This window comes from Corticium candelabrum, chromosome 15 (assembly GCF_963422355.1).
Source record: "Corticium candelabrum chromosome 15, ooCorCand1.1, whole genome shotgun sequence".
Lineage (NCBI taxonomy): Eukaryota > Metazoa > Porifera > Homoscleromorpha > Homosclerophorida > Plakinidae > Corticium > Corticium candelabrum.
Window position 1 is genome coordinate 2,697,565 of NC_085099.1, and position 27,105 is coordinate 2,724,669.

Below are 27,105 nucleotides of genomic sequence, written 5' to 3' on the forward strand. Positions count from 1 at the left end.
TACCTATACCAGGCCTCTAGCCGTAATCTAAACTACTAAGAAGTTTGCATGTTTACTTCCATGACAGCTAGGGTTTCAACAAATACGTATTGTCTAGCTAGGACTCAGCGTTTCAGTAGACGGTCTGAAAACTCCGTTGGATGCGTTACTCACGAACGCGAGGCGCCTACGGATACGGTACAACTAGTTTAAAATCTAACGAGACTGCCCTAAAGTGATCGATGATTACGAATAACCAACAGCTGAACTCCCAAATGCCCGCGCGCTAGTCCGGAAATCGAGAATGCATACAATAGTCTCGTTTAGTATGCAAATGTACGGAATACTAGGCGCGCGATATTATGCAAATGTCTGGAATATTACGCTACGCGATCTCGAGGAAGCGACCAACAGTGAACACCCAGTAGGAGGATGAAGATGGCTTTCCAGCTCCGGATCCAGGAATTTTTGAAAGAGGGGTTCACCGTTAGCAGTTATTTATAGTATTACTAATTTTCTCTTTTCTAATAAAATTATATGAAATTATTGAACCACACCTATTGAAAAAGAGGGGATTAAACCCCCTTAACCTCCCTCTGGATCCGGCCCTGCTTTCATCTAGATACCCCAGGCAAGTCTAGTTCTGAAGCTGTCAAAGATATTCAGCCAATTCTACTACTAGTCCGCGCATCCAGTCCGCGCATCCAGTCCCTCCCCTTTTCCACTTCAGGATCCGGAAGTCCAAATACATTGTGCGTACCCTGTACATATCCAGATTCATCGGGAGAGCTCTAGAGTTTACTGTTTGTAAAAATTTAGGTATTTACTAGTTGTTTATGGCCACGCCCATATGCATATCTAAGACTTTAGGTACTGATAGATCTCACGCATTTTCAGTCTTCCTGGTTGGCAACTCTGATTCTATCTCAATCTAGATACTTTAATTAATTGAGTAAATCTGTTTTATTGGTAACCGCTTGAAGACGATTCAGCGTCGCGTTACAATCTAGAATCCGTACTAAGTTTGTCGTGCGAAAATCAGCGCGTTCTATCGCAATTATACATAAACTTTGAGTAAATCAACGACATCAGTAATAATTGCCGAGCGTAGCGAGGCTTCTAATCCGAGTCGCACAATAGAAATGGGCGTGGTCCTATATGAGTCTCCATCGACCTTGTGTGTGTGTGTGTGTGTGTGTGTGTGTGTGTGTGTGTGTGTGTGTGTGTGTGTGTGTATGTGTGTGTGTGTGTGTGTGTGTGTGTGTGTGTGTGTGTGTGTGTGTGTGTGTGTGTGTGTGTGTGTGTGTGTGTGTGTGTGTGTGTGTGTGTGTGTGTATACACAAATCTCAAATTTCTCCTCCCCACAACCACGTTTCATGATAGGACCTACCCTAAAAAATCGTTTTCGTGTCCGACTACAGATGAGTCTAGGAACGATTCGTGCAAGTGACCAAACGACGGCAAAAACGCTTCATGAACTTTCGTCGCCCCATCCTTTTGTATTGCAGCTAGGGACTGTGTGTACGTGACAACCAAGAAACACCTTCAGGAGTTGAATCAGAATGCCACTTACAGTCAACTATTCACACGTCCCATACTTACAGTATGATCAATCCTTTGCTACACTGTGCTGCATCTACCACTGTTGATAGTCAATGTTTGCCGATATCAATTTCTATGTCAGTAAATACCATACCGCTGTCGTTATAACGGAACTGAGTGCATACCTAGCTAGACTGTACATTTCAATTGTCTTGATCACGATCGCAAAACGACGACTACCTATACCAGGCCTCTATACGTAATCTAAGCTAAACTACTAGGAAGTTTGCATGTTTACTTCCATGACAGCTAGGGTTTCAACAAATACGTATTGTCTAGCTAGGACTCGGCGTCTCAGTAGACGATCTGAAAACTCCGTCGGACGTGGTACTCACGAACGCGAGGCGCCTACGTATACGGATACCGTACAACTAGTTACGAAATTTGTAATGCTGGAGGCAATGAAATGAAGAAGAACTAAAGTGCTAGACTCATGATCAGCTGGGAACTAGCACCAACATAGATCACTCCTAGGAAGGGGATGGACACATTGACCGGCACGTGCACGTGAGATGGTCGACATGCCACATACCTCGATAACAATGAGCGCATGCGCTGCATTCCAATTGACCGTCCAGAGGTGTAACCCTGGCGCATGCGCGCCTCGGGTTAACTTAATTAACAACAGTTATATCTAGCTAGAGCGCTGGTGCCACCTACTACAATCTAGTAGTCTGCTAGACTCTAGTCTGTCAGCAGACAATTGAGGGCAGGGCTTGTAGGTGCAGCGTATCCGTGGAGTGATCAAAGAGATTAGCAAACCACCTCACAAAGTCTAGCTACATTTCTTTTGTGAGAGTTAAGTTACAGAGTGACACGTCAAGCCACAAGTGAAAATCATCATTTAAGACTTTTATTTTATTTGCCAAATGACTACAATATTGACCGCCTTGTACACTCGCTCAATGATCCCAAAAAAGCATCACTTACCACTGCAATCTACCCGCCTATGGTTTTCGCTAAAAAAAGCATCACTTACCACTTCAACCTACCTGGAAATCATTTGCACGTAGCTGAACACTTCGTCACTCCTTTAATACAAACAGGCACAAACGTGCAAAGAATTAGTACAAAGTATACCGACATCAGCCAGTTAGAGCTATCAACTCCAGCGACAATATCTTGACGTCATATGTTGTAGGTGTATAATCTCTGAAGCAAAGCCAGCAATCGCAGTCGAGCTTCTGCTTTCTTGATTCTAGGTGCATCCTCAGTATCGTCTGTCAGACAAAGTACTTCAAATTTAATGGCAGTTCAAATTGTTTGGTGCTTTGTAAGCATCATTCTGATTAGTGTGACTGTCACTGGGTATTATGCTATTTAATTAATCAAGTTGTCTAATTCAGTAGATGAATGTCTTTCTTTTTGTGCAGCCATATTGTTCCCAGCAAGAATGTGTTTGTTAATGGAAGTTCGTTTTGTCTTTCGATGTTGCATATGCCATAACGTCATTGTTGACTTATTTTCAGGCCTCTGTTGGACACGATTTGTAAATAAGGACAAACCAAGTGGCACTGGTGACTGGGAGACACTGAGCTCTCTTCTTCGAGGCCGATATGATGTTTGTTCAAAGCCAAGAGACATAGATTGTCAAACAGCAGCAGGTATGTCTTTGACATAGAATCTATAGCTACATGCACGACCATTTCAATTTTGAATACTAACATAGTAAGTACAGTACAAGAGTACTTGATCACTATGCATGATCTCAACGGATATGTAGACTAGTTTTCAAACCAGATATGATCATGAGCTCGAGCCTATTGTTTTAAGCTAGATTTCATTGACTGAGTTGTAGGTGCATCTTCCCACAGACAGTAATATAGACACTTAGTTTACACCTTGACAGATGTAATGCTATCCAATGTGGTTTCAGCTGACAACCTGGTAAGGAGCTATTAAATAAAGGTCAAAATGACACCTAATAATTGGCAGTAGATCTAGAAGATCCAGAGAACTAGAGGTTTAATTAATTGTGCATTAGGCTAGAACTAATATACATGTAAATATTATAAACTAGCGTCCTCCCTTTCTACTAGTAATTAGACAGGCGCAGATACAGAATTTTTCGAAAGAGGGGTCTAGTTGTATTATTAACCGCGCCCCTTAATTAACAGCTAAATCTGGGGTGCATTTCTTTTGCCTCTTCTACTCTTCTGGAATAGAGGTGTCAGAAGAGAACAGAAGAGGTCGATCATGCGCAGTCTGATCAGAAGAGCCAAGCCAAAGAAATGACCAGAAGAGGACCAAGAAGAGCTGAGCATGCGCATTAATAGTTTTAGAGTACAGACGTACTCTAGTTGTGAAATTAATTAGCAAAATAAAGTTTTCACTAAAGAAATTGAATCTCTACTTGAAAAGGCGACTTCTACAACCGTTGTCTCCGTTTCTGGTGCCTCAAAGGGGGTCCTTGGAGAACACTCACTAGCAGCAGCTGTAGTTGTGGGACTTGATATTGCTGGAAGACCACTTGGTTTCCAAAGCAATGGAAGCGAAGGACGCTCGTACGGCTCCATCGATACGAGTGTGTTTAATGCGCATGTCTCACAAGTCACGAGACCTCTTCTCTTCTGCCTCTTCCGCCTTTGGGCCAGAAGAGCCAGAAGAGGTCGCGTGACTCTTCTGGCCTCTTCCAGAAGAGCAGAAGAGGCAAAAGAAATGCACCCCTGTATTTGACTTACGGAACCAGCAAACTCACTTCAATCTGTATTAGGGTTAATTTCCTAGCATATTCATTAGATAATTATAGGCATACAAGTCTAGAATTGAATGAATTAGCCCATCGAAACATTATTGCACGTTACTTTGATATTAATCCATGCAGAGAAAGATACGCCACTCTTTGCACACCTCTTTGCAGCACAGGACTCAGAGCCAACACAAGGACAGAACACAAGAGACAGACGACTGCTGCCATCCCATGCAGGTGAAATCCTCACTGCAGACGGATATATAGAAAAACGGAAGGTTAAAAACGTACAGAAAATGGCAAGAAAGGAAAGCTACAACGTCAAGAAACTCGTCTCCCATCAGGGAAGTCCAAGACAACGTTTGCAATGGGAGTGGATGGTTCAAGCAGCGACGAGAATGATTCCTTTTGTACCAGTTACGGTCAATCGTACTACCAAGACTCCTAAAGAAGGATGGATAGGCAGCGACAATCCCGGCTGTAGCCATTGGTTCCACTACGGGTGCGCCATGCTCGATGATAGACTCGTGACCATTCTCGCCGCGCTTTCGTCATTCCCGGAGGCTCAATCCTCACCGCAGGGAGGATTGACAATCCGGGGAATGACGAAGGCGGGACAGACTGGCTCGAGTCTAGCTGGATGAGATGCCAGAACCTAGCAAATTCTGGAGCTGTCCAGACTGCATAGACGTCTAGGAGACGCGAAATCCTTGTTGCAAGCGTAGCTTCCAGTTCCGGTCCTGTTTACCGTAATAGATCGTTGGCTTAGTGCGAAAACGCCACAGTCCACCATTAGCGATAGTAGCGTTAATATCAACCTCTTTAGGACGTTACGTTCTAGTTGAATAATAATGTCTCAACGAATAGCTAGAGACTGGAGAGCGAGCCTGCGTGATCACCAAGGGCCAAGGGTAAATTGCGTTTCTAAATGAGGTTGTCGTAAGACTTCTGATCGGAGCTATTCTAATTACTTCGAAAGGGTGTCCACGGTTTGGCGAGTTTACCCTAGATGTAGTGTGGCATAAAACTTTGTAAACAAGACATATAGACTAGCGCCTGTAGGGTTTAAAAAGTGTTTGAAATTCGTGTGTTAGCTAACTAAGCCAGTTTGGGTGCATGATACGTGCGCAGGGTCATTGAAATTTCCTTTCGCACCTCCTTTGTCATTCCCGGATGTGGTTGTCCAATTTGGAGAGATGACTGTCCAATCTGGATAGGACTGTCAGCGGTATGAGTTTATTGGAAACGTGTACCTGGTCGGTGGCCATGGGCGCATAGTTGATGGTAAGTAAAAACCGGTGGTTGGCTAGAATTGCAATAGACAGAACTAGAACTTTTTGCCATCTAGCGAAGATTTTTTGTTACACGAACACTAGACTATGCAGTGATGAACACATATTTATCAATATCATTATAAAGCAATTGCAATAGCAACAGTTATTGAAAATTTATTATATAAAAACTAACAAAGTCAATGCTGTGATTATGAGTACACTACTGTACACTACCATCTAAATACAATATTATTATATAGTTTTAAAGCACATTTGCTTACAATAGTTGTATTTCAAATGTAATTTGTGTATTATATATACCAAACACAGATGTAAGAATATTGTATGTTAGTTGCAAGTAGCATGTGCAGAGATACATGATATATATATAAATATATATATATATATATATATATATATATATATATATATATGTATGTATGTATGTATGTATGTATGTATGTATGTATGTATGTATTTGTTTGATCTATTTGCATGTAGGAAAGAAGTTAAAATATGTGGATCAAGTAGTGACTTGCAGTAAGACCGAGGGATTTTATTGTATGAACTCTCGACAAACAACAGGACTGTGTTTTGACTACAGAGTTCGATTTCTTTGTCCATGCAGAAGTTAGTCATTGCTTTCTGTACTTTTATAAGCAACGAGTCTGCAGTGATGTGTGCCATTTTTAGGAGCGTGTGGAAACAACATCAATTTAGTACATTCAGATCAAAAGGTAGACATTGTAATACCTACGTATGGCAATAGTCTCAACTGCGAGTGGAGAGTTGTGGCACCGGAAAGTAGACAGATCAAGTTAACACTTGTACCTGGACAGAAACGGCTTGATACCGAACATGCTGTACTAACCATCCAGTCCAAGATGAGATCATCAACGTATCGATTGATCAACAGCCATGATGGACTCTGGCCTCCAACAACCAGAGCAATGGTGTCAAAAGGAAATGAACTGATGATACATTTCTATGGAAACGTTATGGATACAAATTTGAGATTGCAATGCACACTGCTACCTGGTAAGAACCAATCATCCAAGCTATCAGTTGACCATGAGTTTAAGCCGTAGCTGGGTTAGTGTACTCAGTCTATGTGTGTGATAACTGCCTTATAATATTGCAGAATCGAGAATCTTTACTCCATGTAACTTCACTTCTGGCTTCTGTGACTGGAAAAGACGGAGCAAAATATGGACACGCTGTTAGACAACAACGGGTAAACAATTTTATACTGTAATAACTATGTGTTTGTTCTAGTGCCTTGTTATGATGGAAATATTGGCTACGTTGGTCAATTGTCAACAACTGTTTCCGGCAGAAAGTGTCAAGCTTGGCATACTCGATACCCGCATAGACAGGCAGCTAGTGTGTACAAGTATGGAGAGCTCAGAGGGACAAATTATTGTCGGAATCCAGGAGGCACGATGTCACAACCATGGTGTTACACTACAAACTGGAGAGTGGTACAAGAGGTCTGTTCTGTGGTTCAGTGCAGCACATCTAGAACGGGTATGAACTGTACAATAGTACGTTGTCATACTACACAATTATCTATTGCAATGATCTAATTGATATAGGGATGGTTTTGGCATTGCGAAAGTACAAGTCACTTGTCACTAGTGATCTCTACGACATCACTAGTCCGTTATATGAAGGTGTTAAGGGCAGCTGTCTTTCATTCAACTACAAACTGAATGCTGTCGGAAACAGATTGTTGATTGTTACTGTTAAAAATGTGGAAGACACGCCTGTGGCAAAGAGAGCATTTAATGGAACAAAGAGCAATGAGTGGTTTCGAGGTTATCTTAAGATTCCTGATGACACAAAATTTTACGTTTATGTTGCAACTAGAATACCAGAGGATTGGAATACTGGTGATGTGGCTGTTGATGACATACATATTGTGAAGTGTCCAGAACGTAAGTAATAGGAACATTATAATGTTGTGTGTGTGTGTGTGTGTGTGTGTGTGTGTGTGTGTGTGTGTGTGTGTGTGTGTGTGTGTGTGTGTGTGTGTGTGTGTGTGTGTGTGTGTGTTCACGGTCACATGGTGTTTACGTGTGTTTCATTATTTAGTAACAAAATCTCATTGTCTTGCAGGGTTTTCTTGTTGGTCTTATAACTCAAATTTATGTCCTGTAACCATGATGCCAAGTGAAGGGAAATGGGAGTTGAAATCCTACAGGAAAAGAACAGTGACAACAAGGCTACCAATGCAAACTCCAGGTACATTGTATGACATTCTTATTGTAGATACTCTTAAAATGAATTTGAAATTGCTATGGTGTGATCGACAATAGTACTGTTTCTGGGTTAGACTATAGAAGTCTTGGTTGTCGAAAGAGAAGTGATCGACTGTCAGAGACTTTGCCTGCATCGTTTCATTTATTGGAGACAAATAGTAGTCTGTTTCAGTATTGGCCACGTTATCGTGTAGGAGCGTCAGAATGTGCAAAGGCAGCATTCACTCTTGGCTATAAATTCTTTGTCATTGGTCCAATGTTATTGTGTTATGCATCACATGATTTGAAGCTTGATTATGATGGACAACTAATAAAATCGGACTGTCCTTCTCTATCTTATTATGCGATTGGAAGAAATTTCTTTCTGTATGAGCTGATCAGTCAAATTGGCAGGTTTACATGGCTGCAACAACTGACTGTCCAGAATGGTGAGAAAACTGGCATTTAGTAGCTACTACTTTTGGTGTAGTCAATTAACTGTGCATTTTTACTTTTATAGGTTACTTTATGTCGTATGCATTTTCCAGTCAGCAGACTTTGCGTTCGTCGTACATAAGTTGGACCTGGTTGCGTGACGCAGGAAATGAGCAGATGTGTGTTTCATTTGAGTATAACTCTAATGTTGACAATTTGTATGTTGAACTGATGGAAGACAGCTTATCACAAACACGAGTGGGAAGAAAGTATGTGGTCTGGAAAGCACCATCACTGGGAACAGGCTGGAAATTTTCTACATTTTACTTGCCACGAGACTCCAATATAGTTGCTGTACAAGTTCAGATTGTAATGACACGCAGTATTTCTAATGAAGGGTACTTTGACATTCGAAACCTGACAGTTTTGCGATGTGCAACAGGTAAAACAGGTTTTGGTAACAATAAGAACAGTAGAGTTGCATGTGCAGTAAATGTTGTTTGAGTTCAATAGTGATTTGTTATTTAATAGTAAGCTACGTGCATGGATGTGTGTGTGTGTGTGTGTGTGTGTGTGTGTGTGTGTGTGTGTGTGTGTGTGTGTGCGCGTGTGTGCATACGTGCGTGCATGTGTGCATGCGTGTGTGTGTGTGCATGCGTGCGTGTGTGCATGTGTGTGTGTGTGTGTGTGTGTGTGTGTGTGTGTGTGTGTGTGTGTGTGTGTGTGTGTGTGTGTGCTCTCTCTCTCACATGCACGCATGCACGCACGCACACACACACACACACACACACACACACACACACACACACACACACACACACTGTGTACACACGTGCACACACACACACACACATGCTTGCAAATGTATCTCTTTGATACGTAATTTGTAATTGTATCTATTTTCAGTTGTGTGAGGTAACAAACAATTCAAGAGCTTTACTTGCATATTATGATTTTGAATTTCTACACACATAGTTATTTTATGGCTGATTGTGTTTACATCGCAATCTGTTTTTTTGCAGCACCAAATTGCACATTTGATTCATCTTTATGTGGTTGGGATAGTAAAGACAAGAGAGGTTGTTCAAACTGGAAAACAGGGACAACCACTCACTATTATCCTCTCAACGCGACATTACAATCGAGTAACTAAAACATCTGACATTTATTGCATGTAATTGTTTAAGATGATTGTTGATATGTTTGCAGGATATGGATATGTTCTTAGCACTCACTACTGCGTTGCTTCAACTTCTAATAATAAACGGCAATTTGTATATTTTAGAAGTCCTCCCATGGTTAGTCAGGGCTATCATTGCTTTGGTTTTCACTACTCGATGGCTGGCACCCAATATTATTTCAACTCTGGGTGGAGGTATTACTGGTCATACAGTGTTAGGGCATTGGTTAATGGAAGAGTTCGTATGGAAGAGTTTCTCCAGTTGTCGAGAGGGACCAACTACAAACCAGGAAACTGGAAGCTTGGATTTCTTACCTTACCGATTGAATTTCAAGGTTTTCTTGAGATCGAGTTTAAGGCATGCAGGTACTGCTATTTGGCTTTGGATAACTTTGTTTTTTCTACAACTAAGTGTGGTGACGGTAAGTAGCTGTTGTCTTCACCTGCTGTCTTGTAACTCTAATCAGGTGTATATGTATTGTAGCAAGTGATCATTGTGCCACTGGAAGGCATAATTGTGCACAGTTATGCATTCAAGGGTTTGCGCAGTATTTTTGTGGTTGCAATGAACGATACAAACTAGGAAGTGATGGTCATTCGTGTTTACGTAAGTTGTCGTAATTACAGGGTTTAGCTAATTTATTGCATTTAATCTAAATTTATTTGAGAAGCCGTGTGTCATTATCCATGTCGAAACAATGGAAGATGTGTTGCACCAGACCTGTGTGAGTGCACTGATGGATACACATTTGATGACTGTTCTCTATGTAAGTACTTGCCATGCACACTGTTTTAGTAAAGTAACTTGCTTTGATGCAGTCTGTGGAGATTCTTACCTAACGAGTGAAATGGGAGTGCTTAATTCTCCAGTAAATACTTTGCGGTGGCCTCAAAGGCTGAGATGTCAGTGGACAGTTCAAGCACCCGAAGGATTTTTGATACATTTGAAGTTTGACAAGATGGATGATGGTTGCAACACTTGGTGTTCATCTGAAAATGTTACGATTCGAGGTGTGCAGGATGAGCAAGTAGTGATATGTCGTGGAGCTCAGATCCCTCATGAAGTAATTTCACTGGGGAGTAGATTGTCTGTTTTGTATATGAGCTGGACTAGCAATCAACCCTCCTCTTGTGTGTTTCGAATGAGATATCAAGTCTATGGTAATTTGTTAGCATCTTCAAACTGTCACAAAATCTTTATTATATGGTGTTTTGTGGTTAATATTAGAACCTGCATGCAGAATGGATTGCTCAAATCTCAAAGCAAATGAACGGTACTCAAGTGGCTATAGTTTACTTACAATTCACTAATTTTAGGATTGGAATCACATTGTGTGTTTGTGTGTGTGTGTGTGTGTGTGTGTGTGTGTGTGTGTGTGTGTGTGTTTGTGTGTGTGTGTGTGTGTGTGTGCACGTGTGCGTGTGTGTGTGTGTGTGCATGTGTTTGCATATATGCACTTGGTTTCTTTCGTGAACATAGATGTTGTCTTCACGGGTTTTTGCTGGCTGTCCCTGGCATATTTCGCCAAGGCACAACAGCTGTGGTTAATGTCATGCTTCACAAATCTAATGGTCCATTGACAGTTAATTCTACTCTAAGCACTGCCTCAGATGATCTGATATGGACATCAACACAGAAAACAAAACAAAAAAGTGTGTACTGTATTATTGTTTTTGCTTGGTTGTTGCCTCACATCAACTAATTGATGTTTAGCATCAGGAAATGGAGAATTACAATACTTTACCATCGAGGTGCGACGTTTTGAGAGTCATATGTTTGTGTTCTTTATGGTTGTTACAATGTAACTTCAATTCAGATACCCAACAATGTTGAACCAGGGCAATACAAACTGGCAGTGAATGGTACAATTAGTAGGCAGCTTGCTGTTCGTGGAGTGATGAGCATTGGAATTGCTGCAAGAGGTCCAACGGTATTAGTGCAGACAGACAAGCCTGTATACAAACCGGGTCAAACAGGTGCATTTCAGAGGCCAAATGTTGCAAAGCTCAACTGAATTTCAGTTTTGGAATTTTAGTTCGGGTGAGAATTCTGGTATTGGATTATGAAATGAAACCATTTGATACATCGGTAAGGCTATCAGAGAAGTTTGCCAATAAGAAAATTTTGTTTTTTTGAAGGAAATTGTGTTTGTTTTAGGTAACAGTGGAGATTGCAGTTAAGTGACTGATGTCATATTACATTTAAACTGTTCATCTTTTCTGTGTGTAAAGGATGGCAGAGGCACCAAAGTTTTACAATGGCTGAATGTTCGACCAACAAATGGCAAGTTGCAATAGTGCATTGTTATTATTATATTGTCATCTAGCAGATGATTTTTACAGGACTTTTGTCTCGATCTATTTCTTTGTCTTCTCAGCCTGTTGCAGGCACTTGGAACATTTCAATCTTTTCAACCTTTTCCCCAAGTACTGAGGTACAAGGAAGTAGTTTATACATGTACTGCTACTCGATGCATGTATGATTTGTCTTGTGTTTTAGAAACAGCTTGTTCAATCAGTTTGTTTTGATGTTAGAGAATATGGTTTGCAAAGAATTGCATCAGCTATATTGATACGGACTAATTGTGCTTTGAGATAGTTCTTCCAAGATTTCAAGTTCTTCTTTATGTTCCAACGTACGTTGTTCAAGGTGACACTGACTTAATAGGAGCAGTAGCTGCGAGGTGTGTACAGTTCAAAGGCAGATTTGTCATTTTCAACTGTTTCAATTATGTCATCAGGTACACATATGGAAAGCCAGTGCAGGGACGTGTTTGTGTATATGTTACTCCGACGTTTACGTCTTTGCATTACTATTCTCGTTATCGTACTATTAGCCCAACTACACTCTGTCAACCGGTCAGACTCTGTGCACAGTCTCTTATTTGTGCAACTACATGTACATGTTATCACATTGTGCAGATTGATGGATTGTCTGATTTTTCAGTGCTACTAAAATCAGTCATTAAATACAATAGATGGCCAACAACTTTGGAAGTTAATGTCACTGTAACTGAGGAAGGGACGGGTGTCTCCATAAATTCTTCTCAGCTCGTAATGGTTGCATCAAAACCATTGCTGCTACACTTTCTACCTGGCACACCATCCTTGTTTCAACCTGGTCTGCCATTTACTGTCAAGGTACATGGTACATGAATACCTAGTAGACAATATTTAGGCAACATCACCATGCTTGTTTGCGTTTTGTAGGTGTTTGTCATGACTCCTGATTTTTTGCCATTTTTGAATGCAACTATTGTTACTTTACAATTTTACACAGACGAGATTGAGTTGGATGAAGTTGAGGTGGAAAGCATCAATGGATCTGCATCATATGATGTATTCTATAGCCACAATGGTTTTACGGAGCCGATACGTGTTGTGGTGTGTGTAGTCTGAATATAGTATTATACTGAAGCTGGTAATATTATGATATTGTTGTACTAGGCGACAGTGGAAACAACAGGAGGTGACAATCCAAATGTTAGGTCACATCACACCTTGCATCCTCTTATTACTCCGGACAATGACCACATTGATGTGGTTGCTAGTGATCTAGTTCTCACTGTTAGTATGCTGTATGCAACTAAGAGACTATTAGAATGGATTGATTGTGTGTGTGTGTGTGTGTGTGTGTGTGTCTTAGGGTAGAGCTCATGCTAGCCTGACATTGCTGTCTACCAAGGAAATTGAGACAACACTTTATTTAATGGTATGCCAATGTTAATATATTGCAGTGTTGAATTTTTTGATCTTGTTGATTATGACACATTTATAATTAAGTAGCAAACACATTTGGGGTTTGTCATTATTATTGTATACTAAAGTTATGAATATGACAAATGAGACTGAATTTTATTCTAACATTTAGTTGTGTACTTTGTGTTTATAGACTGTGGCAAATGGCAGGATTTGGGATTCATGGAGCATGCTCATTAAGACATCATTGTCAACTGTTTATAACAGAGTACACGAGTTTACATTTGAAATGCCTGTATCGTGTTCCCTGGCACCCACCTTTCACTTGGTGTCTTACTACTTAGCCAGGGATTCTATAGCTGTATGGGATACAACAAAGTTTGTTGTCCAATCGTGCTTCTCACATAAGGTTGCACATTTTTTTGGAAAGGAATGAGAAGAGATGTGATACATTGCTTGTTGTTCTAGGTTGACATTTCTTTCTCGGTTAATGAGACACGACCTGGTGATGTCGTGGAACTGTCAGTGAAAGCTGATCCTGGGGCCACAGTTAGCTTGACAGCTGTTGACAAGAGCGTTTACCTTTTGCCTTCTTTTTGCAGCAGCCAAGTGACAGTTGAGAGGGTATTCTAGCTTCTATATTATATTTTATAGACTGCATGTTATAGCAGTCTTTATCTATTGCTGCGCATTTCAATTGTATTAGGTTCATGAAAGAGTTTGGTCTGTTGTATAGCTTATGCGGGAAATATCAAAGTACAGCATTGGATTGAGCTCTGACTTTGAAGCTTTGGGATCTGGTAGCAGTGAGGCAAGTGAAACTGATGATGTTGTTGACTCAGATCTTGATTCACGTGATCCAAGACATTGGTGGCGGCAATGGTGGAAGAATGCAGATGTACCACGTGTGTTTAAGGTATTTAGTATATGTGATTTCATATGTGGGTAAATTAGGCTTAATACGAGTTATTGTTATTGCTTATGTGTAGTCATCTGGTCTTGTTGTACTTACCAACTACATATTTGGAAATGGCAACACAAGGCGCGTCAAACGCTTTGCTCGTGGAGGTGTGATGTAGTGGTAATGCATGTGAATAGTTTGCTTTGTATGTATTCTTTTGTTTGAATAGGTTCAGGATTTGGGTTTGGTGATGATGAAGATGATCCATTGGGTGAAGAACCACAGGAAAGCCAGAGAGTGAGATCATATTTTCCTGAGGCTTGGTTATGGGAAGAACGAAAGGCAAAGTATGTTTTAGTTGCAACTGTTTGTGCAAACATAATTAAGTATACGAATTTCTTGTGAAGTGAAAATGGCGAGGTACACATGAATGTTACAGTTCCTGACACAATTACTACATGGATTGCTGATGCTTTTGCTATTTCTGCTGATTCGCCTCTTGGAATGGCTGAGATACCGTCAGCTCTTGTCGCATTCAAGCCATTTTTTGTATCTCTCAGTCTTCCGTATTCTGTAATAAATGGTGAAGAGGTTGCAATAGTTGCTACAGTGTTCAACTATTTTTATGAAGACACAGAGGCAAGCAACGGCAACTCTGCATCATTATTACTATTGTTGTTCTTGTTATTGTTATTTTTGTTATTTATTGTTGTCAGTGTTGTTGTGTGTGCTTGTTTGAAATGTGATCTCTACATTTCTAGGTGGTTGTCATTATTGACAATTCAACAACTGGGTTTGACTTGGTTGGAGATGGAGTATCCAAGGTGTTACTTCAAGTTCCAGGCAATGACAGCATTACAACTCGATTTCCCATTGTTTCACGTAAACTGGGCAACATACCCATTCAAGTAACAGCTTTGTCATCAACTGATTCAGATATTGTTCTAAGGATGCTTCTTGTTGAGGTTCACATATTGTTGGAATTTTATATTGTAGTTTTTTCATTTATACATTTATGCAGCCTGAAGGCATTGAACAAGAATTGTCTAAGAGTCTGATGATTCGTGGAGAGACAAAAGAAGTGATGAATTTGCAACCACCTTTACCAGTTGTCAGTGGATCTGTCAAAGGAATTGTGTCAGTCACAGGTATACGTAACTTTTTTTTTACTACAATCCTGTTATGCAGCTGGTTGCTTGAAGGTGACATAATGGGTCCGGCCGTCAATTCTCTTGGATCATATCTTCGTATGCCATATGGCTGTGGTGAACAGAACATGATCAATTTTGCACCAGCTGTTGTCATTAAACGCTATCTTCGTCTGACAAATCGTTTGACTCCTGAACTTGATTCCAAAGCTACACACTATATGGAAATTGGTATGGTGACTGGTGTGGTGTTGTGGTGTGTGTGCATGCTTGTGTGTGCATGCTCTCACACGTGTGTGTGTGTGTGCGCATGCATGCGCACGCACGCACGCATATGTTGGTGTGTTGGACTCAAGGCTGGTTCACAATATTGACGCTGACACTCAGTTGAACATCAACATCAAAGACATCGCCTTGACGCATGCGGCATCCTTTGATGTTGACACTGACGCTGACACTGGAATAGGATTCATTTTTATTTTATTGTTAACATTGGCGTCAGCATCAATATTGTGAACCAGGCTTTAGTTCTCATTGTGTGTGTACATGCATAATTTGCGAGTAATTAGGACAACAATCAAGCTTTGTCGTTGATAACAGGATATCAGAGAGAGCTTGGGTATCAACGATACAATGGAGGATATGCTGCATTTGGTGATCGGAGTTCTGCTGGCAGCACTTGGTAAGACTTTATTTATACCAATTATGGTGATATATATTTGAATCAAAACTCTTTTAGCCTCACCATGTTTGTGATAAGAGTATATGCACAAGCGATCGATATGATGTACATTGATCAGGATTCCTTAGCTAAAAGTGTCTGCTGGTTAATGCAACAGCAGCGGGGTGATGGTTCATTCATTGAGCCTGGACATTGCAGTCATCTTAGTGTAACTGATGATGATGTGGTTGATGTGGTTGTTGTATTTTTATTCTTACCTTTAATGTCTTTGTAGTGTGGACGTGCAGTCGACAAAGATATGACATTGACAGCTTATGGTCTTATAACTCTTGTTGAAGTTCGCAAACATTTGGTACTAAAGATACAGAAATGTAATTATGGAGTATGTGAACTATGTAGAGTATATCTCTAGGACATTGTAACTACATGTTCATTTGGCTCAGTGTCACTCAGTAGATCTATTTACAGAGCGCAAACATACTTAGAAACAAGATCTCAAAAGGAAACAAATGACTACTTGCATGCCATGACAGCATATGCCTTGGCTTTAGCGAAAAGCTCAAAAGCAAAGCGGTTACTACGCAAGCTACGTTCAACAGCAATTGTTGATGGTAAAGTTTAGACTCTTGATCAGAAGGCGATATAAGCCACTGCTCGATATATTATATAGGGGAATGGCGTTACTGGACATGTCTGTCATCGTACTGTCGTCAAAACAGGAAGTGTCTTACTAGTGCAGGTACTGTGGAAGCAACTGCTTATGCTCTGTTGGCACATCTTCACGTGGATCGCCTAATTGATGTTCTTCCCATACGTAATTGGCTGTTGTCTCAAATGAATGGGAGAGGAGGTTATCGATCAACTCAGGTAATATATGACTTAATTAATTCTAATAAACAAATGACACAGAAGGATTATGATTGTTTGACAGGACACTGTAGTTGCTTTCATGGCACTTGCCGAGTCTGCATTGTTTTCATCAGACAATATTAACTTGAACATTTCTTTGACGACTTCAAATAGCCATCATAATTTTTCTGTCACCAAGGACAATAAACTTCTTGTGCAACAATATGAGGTAGACTCATGATTACAGTATAGTTATTGCATTATTACACTGTCTAATTGCTCTACAGATAGATGCTTTTGATTCAGTAAGTGTGGAATCGTCGGGCGAAGGCAGTGTCATATTTCAGGTCTCAAACTATATGAATCTCAGTTGACAAACGAACGCATGTTGACATGTAATGCAATGTTACATAATTTTATTGATAGGCCACTGTGAACTACCACGTTCCAGAGATAGCACCAGATGAGTCATTTGATCTCACGGCCACATCTCGAAGCAAACTCATGATGCAGAATGCAATTAATATTAATTTTCAACCAGATGAGATAGACAGTGATCCTTTCTTTGATAAGTCATCTTCCTTGCCAACAGTCAGTACCAATACGGTGGAGTACGATGATAATGCTTTAGAATTGGAAGTCTGTCTTAGGTAAAGTTTATGACATACTACATAATAGGTATAAATGCATGGAGTACAAGGCATAGTTAATTGTGGCCATGTGTAGGTGGCGTCCAGTAGACATTGAGTCTGGAATGGCACTAATCGAAATTTCAATGCTGTCTGGATTTAAAGCTGACAGGGCAGTTATGGGTGACGTGAGTATTATGTATTGCATTCCTTGTGTGACACATGGATAAATGTGGGTTTTTAGCTATTGGATTTTAATGACATTGATCTACGACGGTATGAGACAGAGGGCAGAAAACTTATTTTGTATTTTGATCAGGTGAGATGTTATAGCATATTTAGTCTAGTGTGTTAACAGTATTATATGATTAATTAATTCATTACGTAAGACCTTTATTAATATATCTAAGTACATTTTAACACATCCATTTCTTTTGTTACCTTGTTGAGTGTTTTTAGATTGTTCGGAGTCATTCTACATGCTTCAATGTGTCTATGGTGCGAACTCACTGTGTAGCTGGTGTTCAGCCAGGATATGTTAAAGCTTATTCATATTACAATCCTGGTTTGTACACCATAATCCAACTCTCAACCAAAGCAAACATTGTCAATTTGTTTGATTGAATTTTAGAGTTTTCTACTATGATTTCATACATGCCTCCTGCTACTGTGGCAAACAGTCTTGACTCTTGTGAGTTACCTGAGGAGAGGACTCAGGGAGAATCCGGTGCTAATGAACTTGAACAGACAGTCGAGCAGACACCATCGAACAATGGTAAGTCATGCACTCATGCCAACATTGTCTCACATTTTCATTGATTTTATGGTTATTTTGTAGAAGAGATACTTGATGCTCTCTAGTTATGACCAGGGAAGATCATGAAATTGTTATTTGTGTAGCCAGTGTGATTATACTGTGATAGGCAAGATAGATCGAGCATGTAGGATACTATCTCAGGACCTTGATGTGAATGCATTCATTGAGTGTATGTGTGTTTGCTGTAAGCTGTAAGGTGAAGACCTCAAACTCATTGTGGATGGATAGGTGTGTAGCTCCGTGTCACGCCTCTGGGTGTACCCGTGTCACGCCCCCGAGACAGTCCAATCACGAAGCAGTGCACTCACAAACCGCCAATCACAACCGCCAACGTTCATGAGAGGACTTTTATCAAATCAGTCTACTTCAAATTTGCTAATATCAACAGAAACTTAGCTGTCAGCAGCTGCTAACTCGAATTCAATCGTTTTCTGGCTTTAGCAATACTCATGGTTTACGAACAACTTACTTTCTTCGACGATTGCCGAACTAAACCTACGTAGTAGTTCAAAGGTAATAATAAAAATAGAATTAAAACTGATATTGAAAACAATTTCGAAGTTACTAGAGTAAAGTAAAAGGGGAAAAGAAAAACAGAGGAACTCCCCGACCGGGAATCGAACCCGGGCCGCCGGCGTGACAGGCCGGAATACTCACCACTATACTATCGAGGACTTCGGTGAGAGTCGATTGTAAAACAGAGCATATAAAATAATACCTTCATTCTATATATTTCCCGTATGTGTACAGAATGTCTTCAACGAAGCGCAGCAAAGGACTGGTTTCCTTTGAACTTGCATTACAGAGAGCTAGAGCAGAAAGGAATTGGTCAAACGTATCTGGTTTGTTGAAGAAAAAACCCAAAGGCTTTAGTTCAGGTTTCCTAGGCTCTAGATCTAGACAAAGTTTATCTTCCACCGCTAGAATTTACATTCATCTGTTGTCTGCAGTGTTGGGAGAATTGCTAACGATTGAAAGCGAGCTGGAGCAGCACGTTGAACGGCTTGGATTTCTATCGTCATCAGATATTTCTGCTACTGTTCTGGTCGAGAGCGAGAAGAAACTGCAAGACATTCTCATCACTGAGAAAGACAACAAACAAGTGAGAGCAAATGCCATCATTAATGTCGATCAAAATTTGCACTAATTAACATTAATATATTGGAAGTTTTAAATTTTAAATTGTTAAAAAAATGATGAGAAGGGTGTGGACTTGATTAGTCTAGATCACATGGTAGAGAGTGAGAGGCTAAGGCCATGGATAACAGAGAGCTGTTTATTTAAATTACTGTACTACAGTTATGTATGGAAAGAACCGTCTATACATTGATTGATAATTTCTGGAGATTTAGAATTTTTGTGGTAGGTTTTTTGTGTATGGTACAGTGTATCCTCGCTTATCCAACTTCCTGTGGGCAGCAAATATTGAAAAGACAGTCAGATACATGTGACGCCCATAGGCTGGAGGAGTTTGGAAAGTTGGACGAACCACCTGCTTAGCTATGTAGGTCTACTTCGGCACAATATACCGGTGCATAGTACACAAAATGCGCCTTTAAATTTGTAAATGCTTCTACTATGTCAAACTTGTTTCTATTGCTTTATGCGATCCTTACATTTGTTATTGATTTTTATAAAAGTTTAATTCTAGTGTATATGTATATATTGTAATAAGACCACGTGACGTGTTTGTGACGTCATTGATCTATTTTGGTGTATTACTCACCCACCACTTCTGAAGCCTGGCTACGTGAAGTGTCTTTCCTACCCCATATTTTTGTGTGATGGTGGTATGAGCTAGACGATGTCTCCAATTGTTGAAGAAATCTTCACTTGCTGATTTACTACTCTTTGGTTTCTGAAAGTTGCTTTTGCTGCCAGCATGGTACAAGGTCACCATGTAACTTGAGTTAGATAATTGACATCATAGGTAAAGGACAATGAAGGTTGGATATCGTACAGTCGGATACAAAAGGGTTGGAGAAATGAGGATACACTGCGATTGATTTGAGTTCCATCTACTTGTTGTTTACACAAAGATGTGATTGTTTGTCTATGCATTTGTGTTGTTTGATATTAATTGTATTAATTATTTTTTGCTCTTGCATACGTAGAGTGTGCTTAATATTGAAGCTGCGATTTTATATGGTAAAGTCTGTTATGTGAGAAAAAATTACACTAAGTCACTGGAGCTGCTGAGTCTCAAACGGCTGGATGCCGCTATTTCTATGGAAGATGTAACTCTACGTCTCATCTTGCTGGCAGCAGAAGGATATGCTCTTAGAGGTTGACTAGCCTATTGTAGCATTCACTGATTGTTGTGTGTGGTGATGTGTGCTTGTCAGGAATTTTACTGGAAGAGCTTGCTGTTCAGCCTCAAGTGACACCTGAACTGATGGAAAGTTATGAGATGTCATCATCACTCGTATTTAATTTGATAGATAGGGATGGTACAGGGAGGAAGGCATTTGCTGGGAGTGGTTTGGACACTTGTAACTGGAGATTGGGAGACGTTCTAGAGCTAGTGCTGCTGAAATTGCCAGTGCTCTATTTACATATGGGGTTCGTAGTGATTTGAACAGTCTGTTTGTCAGTTTCTTTGTTGATTAGTTTGCCTGTTTATTTGTTTGTCTGCTTGTCTGTCTGTCTGGTTATTTGTTTCTCTCTTTGTATTTGTGTCTGTTGTTGTGCTGTTTATGTTTTTATCGTATTGTTTTGTTGGCATCCATTGAACAGCAGCGTTTATCTGTAAGATGGTATTTTCAACTAGGAACATACAAAAGAGCATTGATTATTTGAAACAACTGTTAGCACCCTCGGAAACTGAAACATTCCAGTCTCTTAGATTGGCAAGTGTTTACTGTCATTATTGCATTATATTTTAGAATCTCTAATATGATTTATAGACTGCTGCCAGAAGGCTAGCTCAGATACTACTGAGGGGTGTCTTGGACAGTTCATATGTTGCCCCAGATGGAGAGATTATGAAATCAATTGAGGCATCAGGAGGTCACAGGCTCTCTTTACCAACTAGTTCTCTCAAGGGAGCCCAGAAAGAATTGTAAGATTTGTATGTTTTTTACACACGATCTGTTTTCATGAATTTTGTGATCACCACTAGGATTTTTGTGCCACATAACGCCACTGAAGAAATTCTCTTGCTTCTTGTTGTTGTTGAAACAATGGTATGATTACTGTGAAAGCAGCTGTCAAAATTTCATTTCTGTAACTGTTCTATAAGATGAGTAAGATCTAGTGACTAGCTTAGAACATTAAGCTACAAGTTGCTCCCATTTGTTTCTCGTCGAGTAGTGATTTCAGTTGGTCAGTCATGCGTGATACATCTCTATTTACCTTCTCTTTAGATTGTCTCAAACTAGTCTTCTTAGGAAGGCCAACCTTATTCTAGTTGGTAGTGTTGATTTGTTTCTTAGTAGAATAGAGGAAATTGTATTTGTAGTCGTTTCAGTATGACATTGTTGTTTCATGCATCCCGTCAGAAACCTGAGATAATTGGTAATCAAGTGTGATGTAAGTGTTCCTCTAGGATGTTCTTCGGTTGGTACATTGTCATAACAGCAGCTCGCTTTGAGTAGCCTATAAAGTTGTACAGGCGTATTGCTGTCAGTGTGATATAAATTAGTCACTGAAGCAACGAAGGCATTTTTAAACTTTCACACAGCTTATACCAGACTGAGAGCAATGAGCTTGTACACTTTAAAATTAACCTCGTTTCCCCCTTTAATGTAATTTGTCTTTTACAGGTTCACATGGAGGCAGAGTTTTCTCTCTTTCCTGAAGTGCTTGCCGCCAGAGACGAGTCTCATCTGCAAGCTGTAACTGTGTATGACCTTCTAACAGTGGCTTTGTCAATGCGAGAGCATTACGGACCTCTTGCTGAGGCAAATTGTTGACTTGTTGATGTAAGGTCTCATGAAATTGTGAGTGCTGTGTGCAGGTTTTTGACCGGGCAATGAAGTTTTCGTATGAACAAAAGCATGTATGGCGTCAATTTAGTCTTGTATTAATTGCAGCAGGAAAGGTATTAAGACATTGTCGTGATAGATGCTGCTTATGTTTGATCATGAGTTGATATGTAGTATAATCATGCACTGTCTGTGCTAAAACAGTGCCACACAATGGCTCCAAGTGATGCCGATGTTCTGTTTGACGCTGCAAAACTCTGCATAAATTGTCTTAATATTGTGAAGGATTACATAAGCTAGTCTGGTCTTGTCAATTTTATTTTGATTCTTGATGTTGCAGCCTTACGAAGCTGCTGACTTTGCGAAGAAGTTAGTTGCTCTTGGAGATGACCATCCGTTAGCATCTCGTGGGTATTTAGCATTGGGGGTTGCATATGGAAGACAATCATTAGAAGGTTTGAAATATGAGATACTGAACAGTAGTTTGAGATTCTGGATTTTGGTGTGTGTGTGTGTGTGTGTGTGTGTGTGCGTGTGTGTGTGTGTGTGTGTGTGTGTGTGTGTGTGTGCGTGTGTGTGTGTGTGTGTGCACACGTGTGTGTATGTGTGTGTGTGTGTGTGTGTGTGTGTGTGTGTGTGTGTGTGTGTGTGTGCACGCACACGCACATGCACACACTCACATCTTCCCTTTTCCCATTCTCTGCTTTTTGTGTGATTTACTTGCTTGTTTGTAGCAATACAATAGTATTGTACAAGTGTAGGCAATTTATGTATGATCAATATTACAGAAAAAACTCTGCAAGAAAATGTTGCCTCTCTTAGTCAACAAGCCATGGAATCATTGCAAAAGTTTGTCAGACTTAGTTGTTCTTAACTGACATGAGTGTATCAAACAACAACATGATGTCCCTGTTGAATTTAGAGCTCGTGAGCTAGATCCACGTTGTCTACTGGTTTTGTATCACTTGGCTTTACAACACGCTCATCGCACCGAAGTTTGTTTGGCAAAAGTCGGTCAACATTGTATAAACACTGCACTATTATATTCTGGTATAGATCAAGTCTTCACTTCAACTGGTAAGTGAGGCTCTTGCAGTGGATCCTAGTCATCCAGATTGCTTACACTTGATGGCTTTGCTCTTGTCAGCTCAGAAACAGGTAACCACATTGGGTTTTGGGCTTTAAAACTGTACTCAATAATGGTCTTGCATGAAGCTCAGTTATTTTCATTAATTATACTCAGTTTGTGCAATGAATATTAAAATTTCTGATTTAATTCAAATTCTTATAATACAGTTGTTTGTGTTTATAGTTGTCTGGTAACTTACATCTTTGTACACCATGGATTGTTGCATTTGTATTATTTTTGTTATTAAATCGTCAATACTGTAATTTTTTGTTTAGTATGATGAAGCGATGACAGTAGCCAGGATAGCTACAGAAGAATGGCCTGATAATTTTAGGTTGTGGTGGTAGTTAGCAGCAATTGTATTGTACTGTATGATTGAGTTATGCTCAGACTGTTGTTCACCCAAGCTCGATTGGAAGAAGTGACGGGTAGTGGCAATGAAGCACTTTCGACGTGTCAAACGATGCTAGACTTGTGGAAGCAGACCTATCAAGAGGAGATGGAAGAGTGAGAAGGACATTATTGTTGTGTGTGTGTGTGTGTGTGTGTGTGTGTGTGTGTGTGTGTGTGCGTGTGCGTGCGCATAATAGCTCAGTTGGTTAGAGAGTCATCTTATGGAGTGTTTACATCCGGGACCTTAAAGGGTCACAAGTTCAAGTCACAGTGATGGCGAACTATGGCATAATTTCCTTAAGCAAGAAACTACCACAAATTTGCTTCTCTCGACTCAGGAGTATAAATGAGTACCTGGTCATTGACTGGGGTTCTAAGCGGCCATCGGCTATGATGTGACATCAGCCACTGGGGTCCTGGTGAGACTTCGGGTGCTCACACCACAGTTGGCTTCACAAGTCGGTGCTCCTGCGGGTGCCTGGCCTGGCTCCAGGAGTTTGCTAGCGCAGGCCCAGAGTTCCCTGAGTAGCTCACAGGGCCCAGCTTAACAGCTGGGGGCGTGACCTCTGAGAGGCAGCTCCTGACATTTAGGATTTTTTAGGTGTGTGCGTGCGTGCGTGCGTGCGTGTGTGTGTGTGTGTGTGTGTGTGTGTGTGTGTGTGTGTGTGTGTGTGTGTAGGCATGCATACTTGTACACACGTGTAACTAAAAACCTTGTGATTGCAATGATACTCAACGTTTCTCTAATGCAATGAGATTTATTAGGAACCAAGATGCATGTTGATTGCATGACTGCATGTGATCTCATTTCATGCCATACACAGAGAATTGGAAAGAATGCTGGTCAATGCTACTACCCTCGCTCTTCTAACCATCTCCAGTTTTAATGTCTATTTTGTGTTGTGGTCTGTTTTGTCTTCATAGAGTAAAGGGTTCTGGACTGTTAGAAAGAATAATTGCTGAGAAAAAGGATTTAAGTCAAGTGGAAATGGCAAGTCTAGGAGACCGTGATCGCCGAAGCTGTACGATGCACATTCAATCACAAAATGGATAATCTAATTGTACAGTGTACTGTGTGTTTAGCTTCCCCTACCCATTCGTTGATGGCTCTGTCAACTGTCTCACGTGGTGATGTCGTATCAGACACGCCCTCGGGACAATTTTCAGTCACTCAGAGTACTATTTCCTCAGCCATTGGTCAAGCATGGGCACTACAAGCTGAGATCTGGCTTCTGATTGGTCAGACTACTCCACATGCAGAAACATCAACTGTTTGTTATTTCAATGTATTGACTATTCCATTAGTGGACATTTATCTGCAGCTGGACAGGCATGAAGATGCTACTGCCTGCCACGAAGAGGCAAAACTGATTGCCCCCATCTCGGCTCCAGTTTTCTATCAGGTTATTTGCCAGTTAACTCATACTTCTCATAGCTGACCGTTTGTCAAATAGGAGGGTCTCGTAGCGGAAGCAAACGGAGATCTCTCGTGTGCAAAGCATTGTTACGAGAGTGCACTGTCTATTATGCCCAACCACGTTGACAGTCTCGTTCAATTGGTACAACTACACACATTGTGTTGCCAGTAGTGGCTTGATAATTGGTCGAGTTGTTTGTTTGTTGTAGGGAGTCATTAATTATAGAGACAGCAAGTTGACCATGGCAGAGAAATACCTGAAAGAGGCAGTGCGGATCAACCCATCGTGCTACAAAGCATGGTATACAACTGTATCGTATTGGGATCCCATGGTCAGTCCCTTTGTATGTGTCTGCACGTTAGGTCTCACTTGGGGATGACACTGCAGGCACAAGGGAGGGGAGAAGATGCGTCCAATTGCCTTTTCACTGCAATCGATTTGGAATCGAGTGCTCCCATTGTACCATTCACGACTCTACCTAGGCTACTGTAGTCAAATTTGTTTATAAAAATATCACAGCAAGAAAATAGCAAGGCCTGTCTAGATTCAAATTGTTCACGTTTTAAATCCATCGTTCATCATCAGTGCAGTTAAAACTTCACATTGTTCATGAGTTTTGTGTTGAAGGAGCTCCAGTCTCTTCCTTGTCTCTCTTGCTCCTTCCTTCCACAAGAGAACGAGAGCATCATCACCGCACGATGCGAATCCATCAACCCTGAAGCTGATTACAGATAAAACGCCACCACTGTGACCCATCAGTTCACCAATAAAAGACGCATATTTAGACACCGGCGGCATGAAATTCTTTCGTTGTGTTTGCGCTCTCAAAATCGCTTCAATGTCTACTTCCCACAGTCGTATTCTCGCATCTTGAGAACACGTGATTACAATGTTTCTCAATTCGTTATATGCTAGACTATTGACTGCCGTCTTGTGCGCATGCTGCTGGTCAATCAATAAGGCCGTTTTCTCCGGTTGACTACTACTGAACACCTGAAATCCATTACCAACAGCAGCGAAGACATACTCACCACAAGAAATGAGCTGGTTGACAGAAAATCGGTACAATTTATTTTCGTAATCATAGTAGTTTTCGTGCTGATTTAATTTCCTTGCAACAGTAATGGTGTGACTTGACCAAAAATAGATGGCACCGTCGAGAGACCCCGATGCAAACATGGCCTCACCAATGGGAATGAGACAGCGAATTGCATCACGATGAGAAGGCATTTTCTTTATATACGACTCTAAACTCGGCTTTTCGTCGTTGATGACCAACTGATAACCGTCCAGACTCAGACTGTTTGTAGCAGCAATGAGACGACCGTTTCTCACAGCCAGCAGTGTGTGTATACAAGAGTCATCATTCGTCGGATGAAGTTTGTGAAGTAGGTCGCCCTCCTTGCTCCACAGACACAAATCGTCGCCTCCCGAGCAAAAATACTGGACATCATTATACAGTATGGCAACCAAACATCTGACCGAGCTGCCATGTTCTTTTATCTCCTTCTTCAATGATCCGCTTTCTGAATGCCAAACTCGTATTGTCTTGTCTGAAGATGCTGTGAGAAGAATCCTATCATCCAGCTGTAGCAGTAAGGCGCACGTGACTCTCCGGCTCTTAGTCTCTAGAGCGTGCACACAGCTGCCTGATTCTATGTCCCAAACTAGTATCTTTCCATCATCACCATAAGAGACGAAGCTCTTTTCATCGAGTCTTGTCAACGTCCTGACAATGTCAGAGTGGCCGGAGAGAACCTTAACGGCCGTAAAAGGATTCTGCTGCTGTGAAAACTCTTGGCCGGCGTCGAATTCGTCTTGCATTCTGTTGACAAAGCCCTGTGTTGTCATCCTGGCATATTGCCGAGTACTGTACACATGTATACTCGGAGTTCCTCTTAACGCGCGCAGGTTACCACTCTAGCCATTAGCCTGCGCGCGTTAAGACGTGCACCCTCAAGGAGACCCCTCTCCAGACGACGTGCGTTCCTAAATGCACAAATAGAATACGAGCGCATGAGTGACTAGAAGTCGCTGACTCGAATTACAAAAGAAGCAATCGCACGTCCGTAAAGCTTCACCACGCCCTTCTATCCTAAGTTTAATCCGGGATTT

At 40.8% G+C, this 27,105-nt stretch overlaps 4 protein-coding genes, 1 long non-coding RNA gene and 1 other non-coding gene across 6 annotated transcripts; 4 read left to right on the forward strand and 2 right to left on the reverse strand.

The window, feature by feature from the left end:
* Positions 1-9,932: 9,932 nt before the first annotated feature.
* Positions 9,933-10,554, forward strand: LOC134191686 (uncharacterized). Its single transcript, XR_009971840.1, has 3 exons — positions 9,933-10,006; positions 10,071-10,166; positions 10,219-10,554. It is a non-coding gene; the product is annotated as an uncharacterized LOC134191686 (long non-coding RNA).
* A 108-nt stretch (positions 10,555-10,662) lies between these two features.
* LOC134190882 (CD109 antigen-like) lies at positions 10,663-15,210 on the forward strand. The gene is made up of 24 exons (XM_062659420.1): positions 10,663-10,673; positions 10,880-11,052; positions 11,114-11,151; positions 11,217-11,376; positions 11,436-11,488; positions 11,558-11,575; positions 11,632-11,683; positions 11,743-11,834; positions 11,900-11,942; positions 11,999-12,083; positions 12,141-12,258; positions 12,322-12,540; positions 12,610-12,783; positions 12,847-12,966; positions 13,046-13,111; positions 13,292-13,507; positions 13,567-13,722; positions 13,835-14,014; positions 14,088-14,166; positions 14,229-14,346; positions 14,407-14,638; positions 14,761-14,964; positions 15,021-15,147; positions 15,188-15,210. Exons 2-24 carry the CDS (start codon positions 10,953-10,955, stop codon positions 15,208-15,210), a joined length of 2,673 nt encoding a protein of 890 aa, XP_062515404.1. The 5' UTR covers positions 10,663-10,673; positions 10,880-10,952.
* LOC134191145 (C3 and PZP-like alpha-2-macroglobulin domain-containing protein 8) lies at positions 15,206-18,353 on the forward strand. The gene is made up of 14 exons (XM_062659726.1): positions 15,206-15,378; positions 15,748-15,829; positions 15,887-16,037; positions 16,104-16,181; positions 16,242-16,440; positions 16,500-16,696; positions 16,761-16,907; positions 16,966-17,025; positions 17,105-17,328; positions 17,405-17,495; positions 17,552-17,626; positions 17,767-17,872; positions 17,939-18,082; positions 18,146-18,353. The coding sequence occupies exons 1-14, from the start codon at positions 15,210-15,212 to the stop codon at positions 18,166-18,168; spliced, it is 1,746 nt and encodes a 581-aa protein (XP_062515710.1). The 5' UTR covers positions 15,206-15,209; the 3' UTR covers positions 18,169-18,353.
* A 242-nt stretch (positions 18,354-18,595) lies between these two features.
* LOC134190883 (tetratricopeptide repeat protein 7B-like) lies at positions 18,596-25,495 on the forward strand. The gene is made up of 22 exons (XM_062659421.1): positions 18,596-19,002; positions 19,075-19,226; positions 20,239-20,410; positions 20,470-20,686; positions 20,895-20,973; positions 21,031-21,185; positions 21,246-21,309; positions 21,889-22,026; positions 22,071-22,166; positions 22,225-22,329; positions 22,391-22,505; positions 22,839-22,899; positions 22,973-23,045; positions 23,107-23,208; positions 23,455-23,513; positions 23,570-23,686; positions 24,497-24,594; positions 24,656-24,811; positions 24,878-24,975; positions 25,027-25,131; positions 25,199-25,290; positions 25,353-25,495. The coding sequence occupies exons 1-22, from the start codon at positions 18,876-18,878 to the stop codon at positions 25,480-25,482; spliced, it is 2,511 nt and encodes an 836-aa protein (XP_062515405.1). The 5' UTR covers positions 18,596-18,875; the 3' UTR covers positions 25,483-25,495.
* Trnad-guc (transfer RNA aspartic acid (anticodon GUC)) lies at positions 18,727-18,798 on the reverse strand. The gene has a single exon. It is a non-coding gene; the product is annotated as a tRNA-Asp (tRNA).
* LOC134191151 (WD repeat-containing protein 41-like) lies at positions 25,470-27,064 on the reverse strand. Its single transcript, XM_062659732.1, has one exon. It carries the CDS (start codon positions 26,839-26,841, stop codon positions 25,546-25,548), a length of 1,296 nt encoding a protein of 431 aa, XP_062515716.1. The 5' UTR covers positions 26,842-27,064; the 3' UTR covers positions 25,470-25,545.
* Positions 27,065-27,105: the final 41 nt, after the last annotated feature.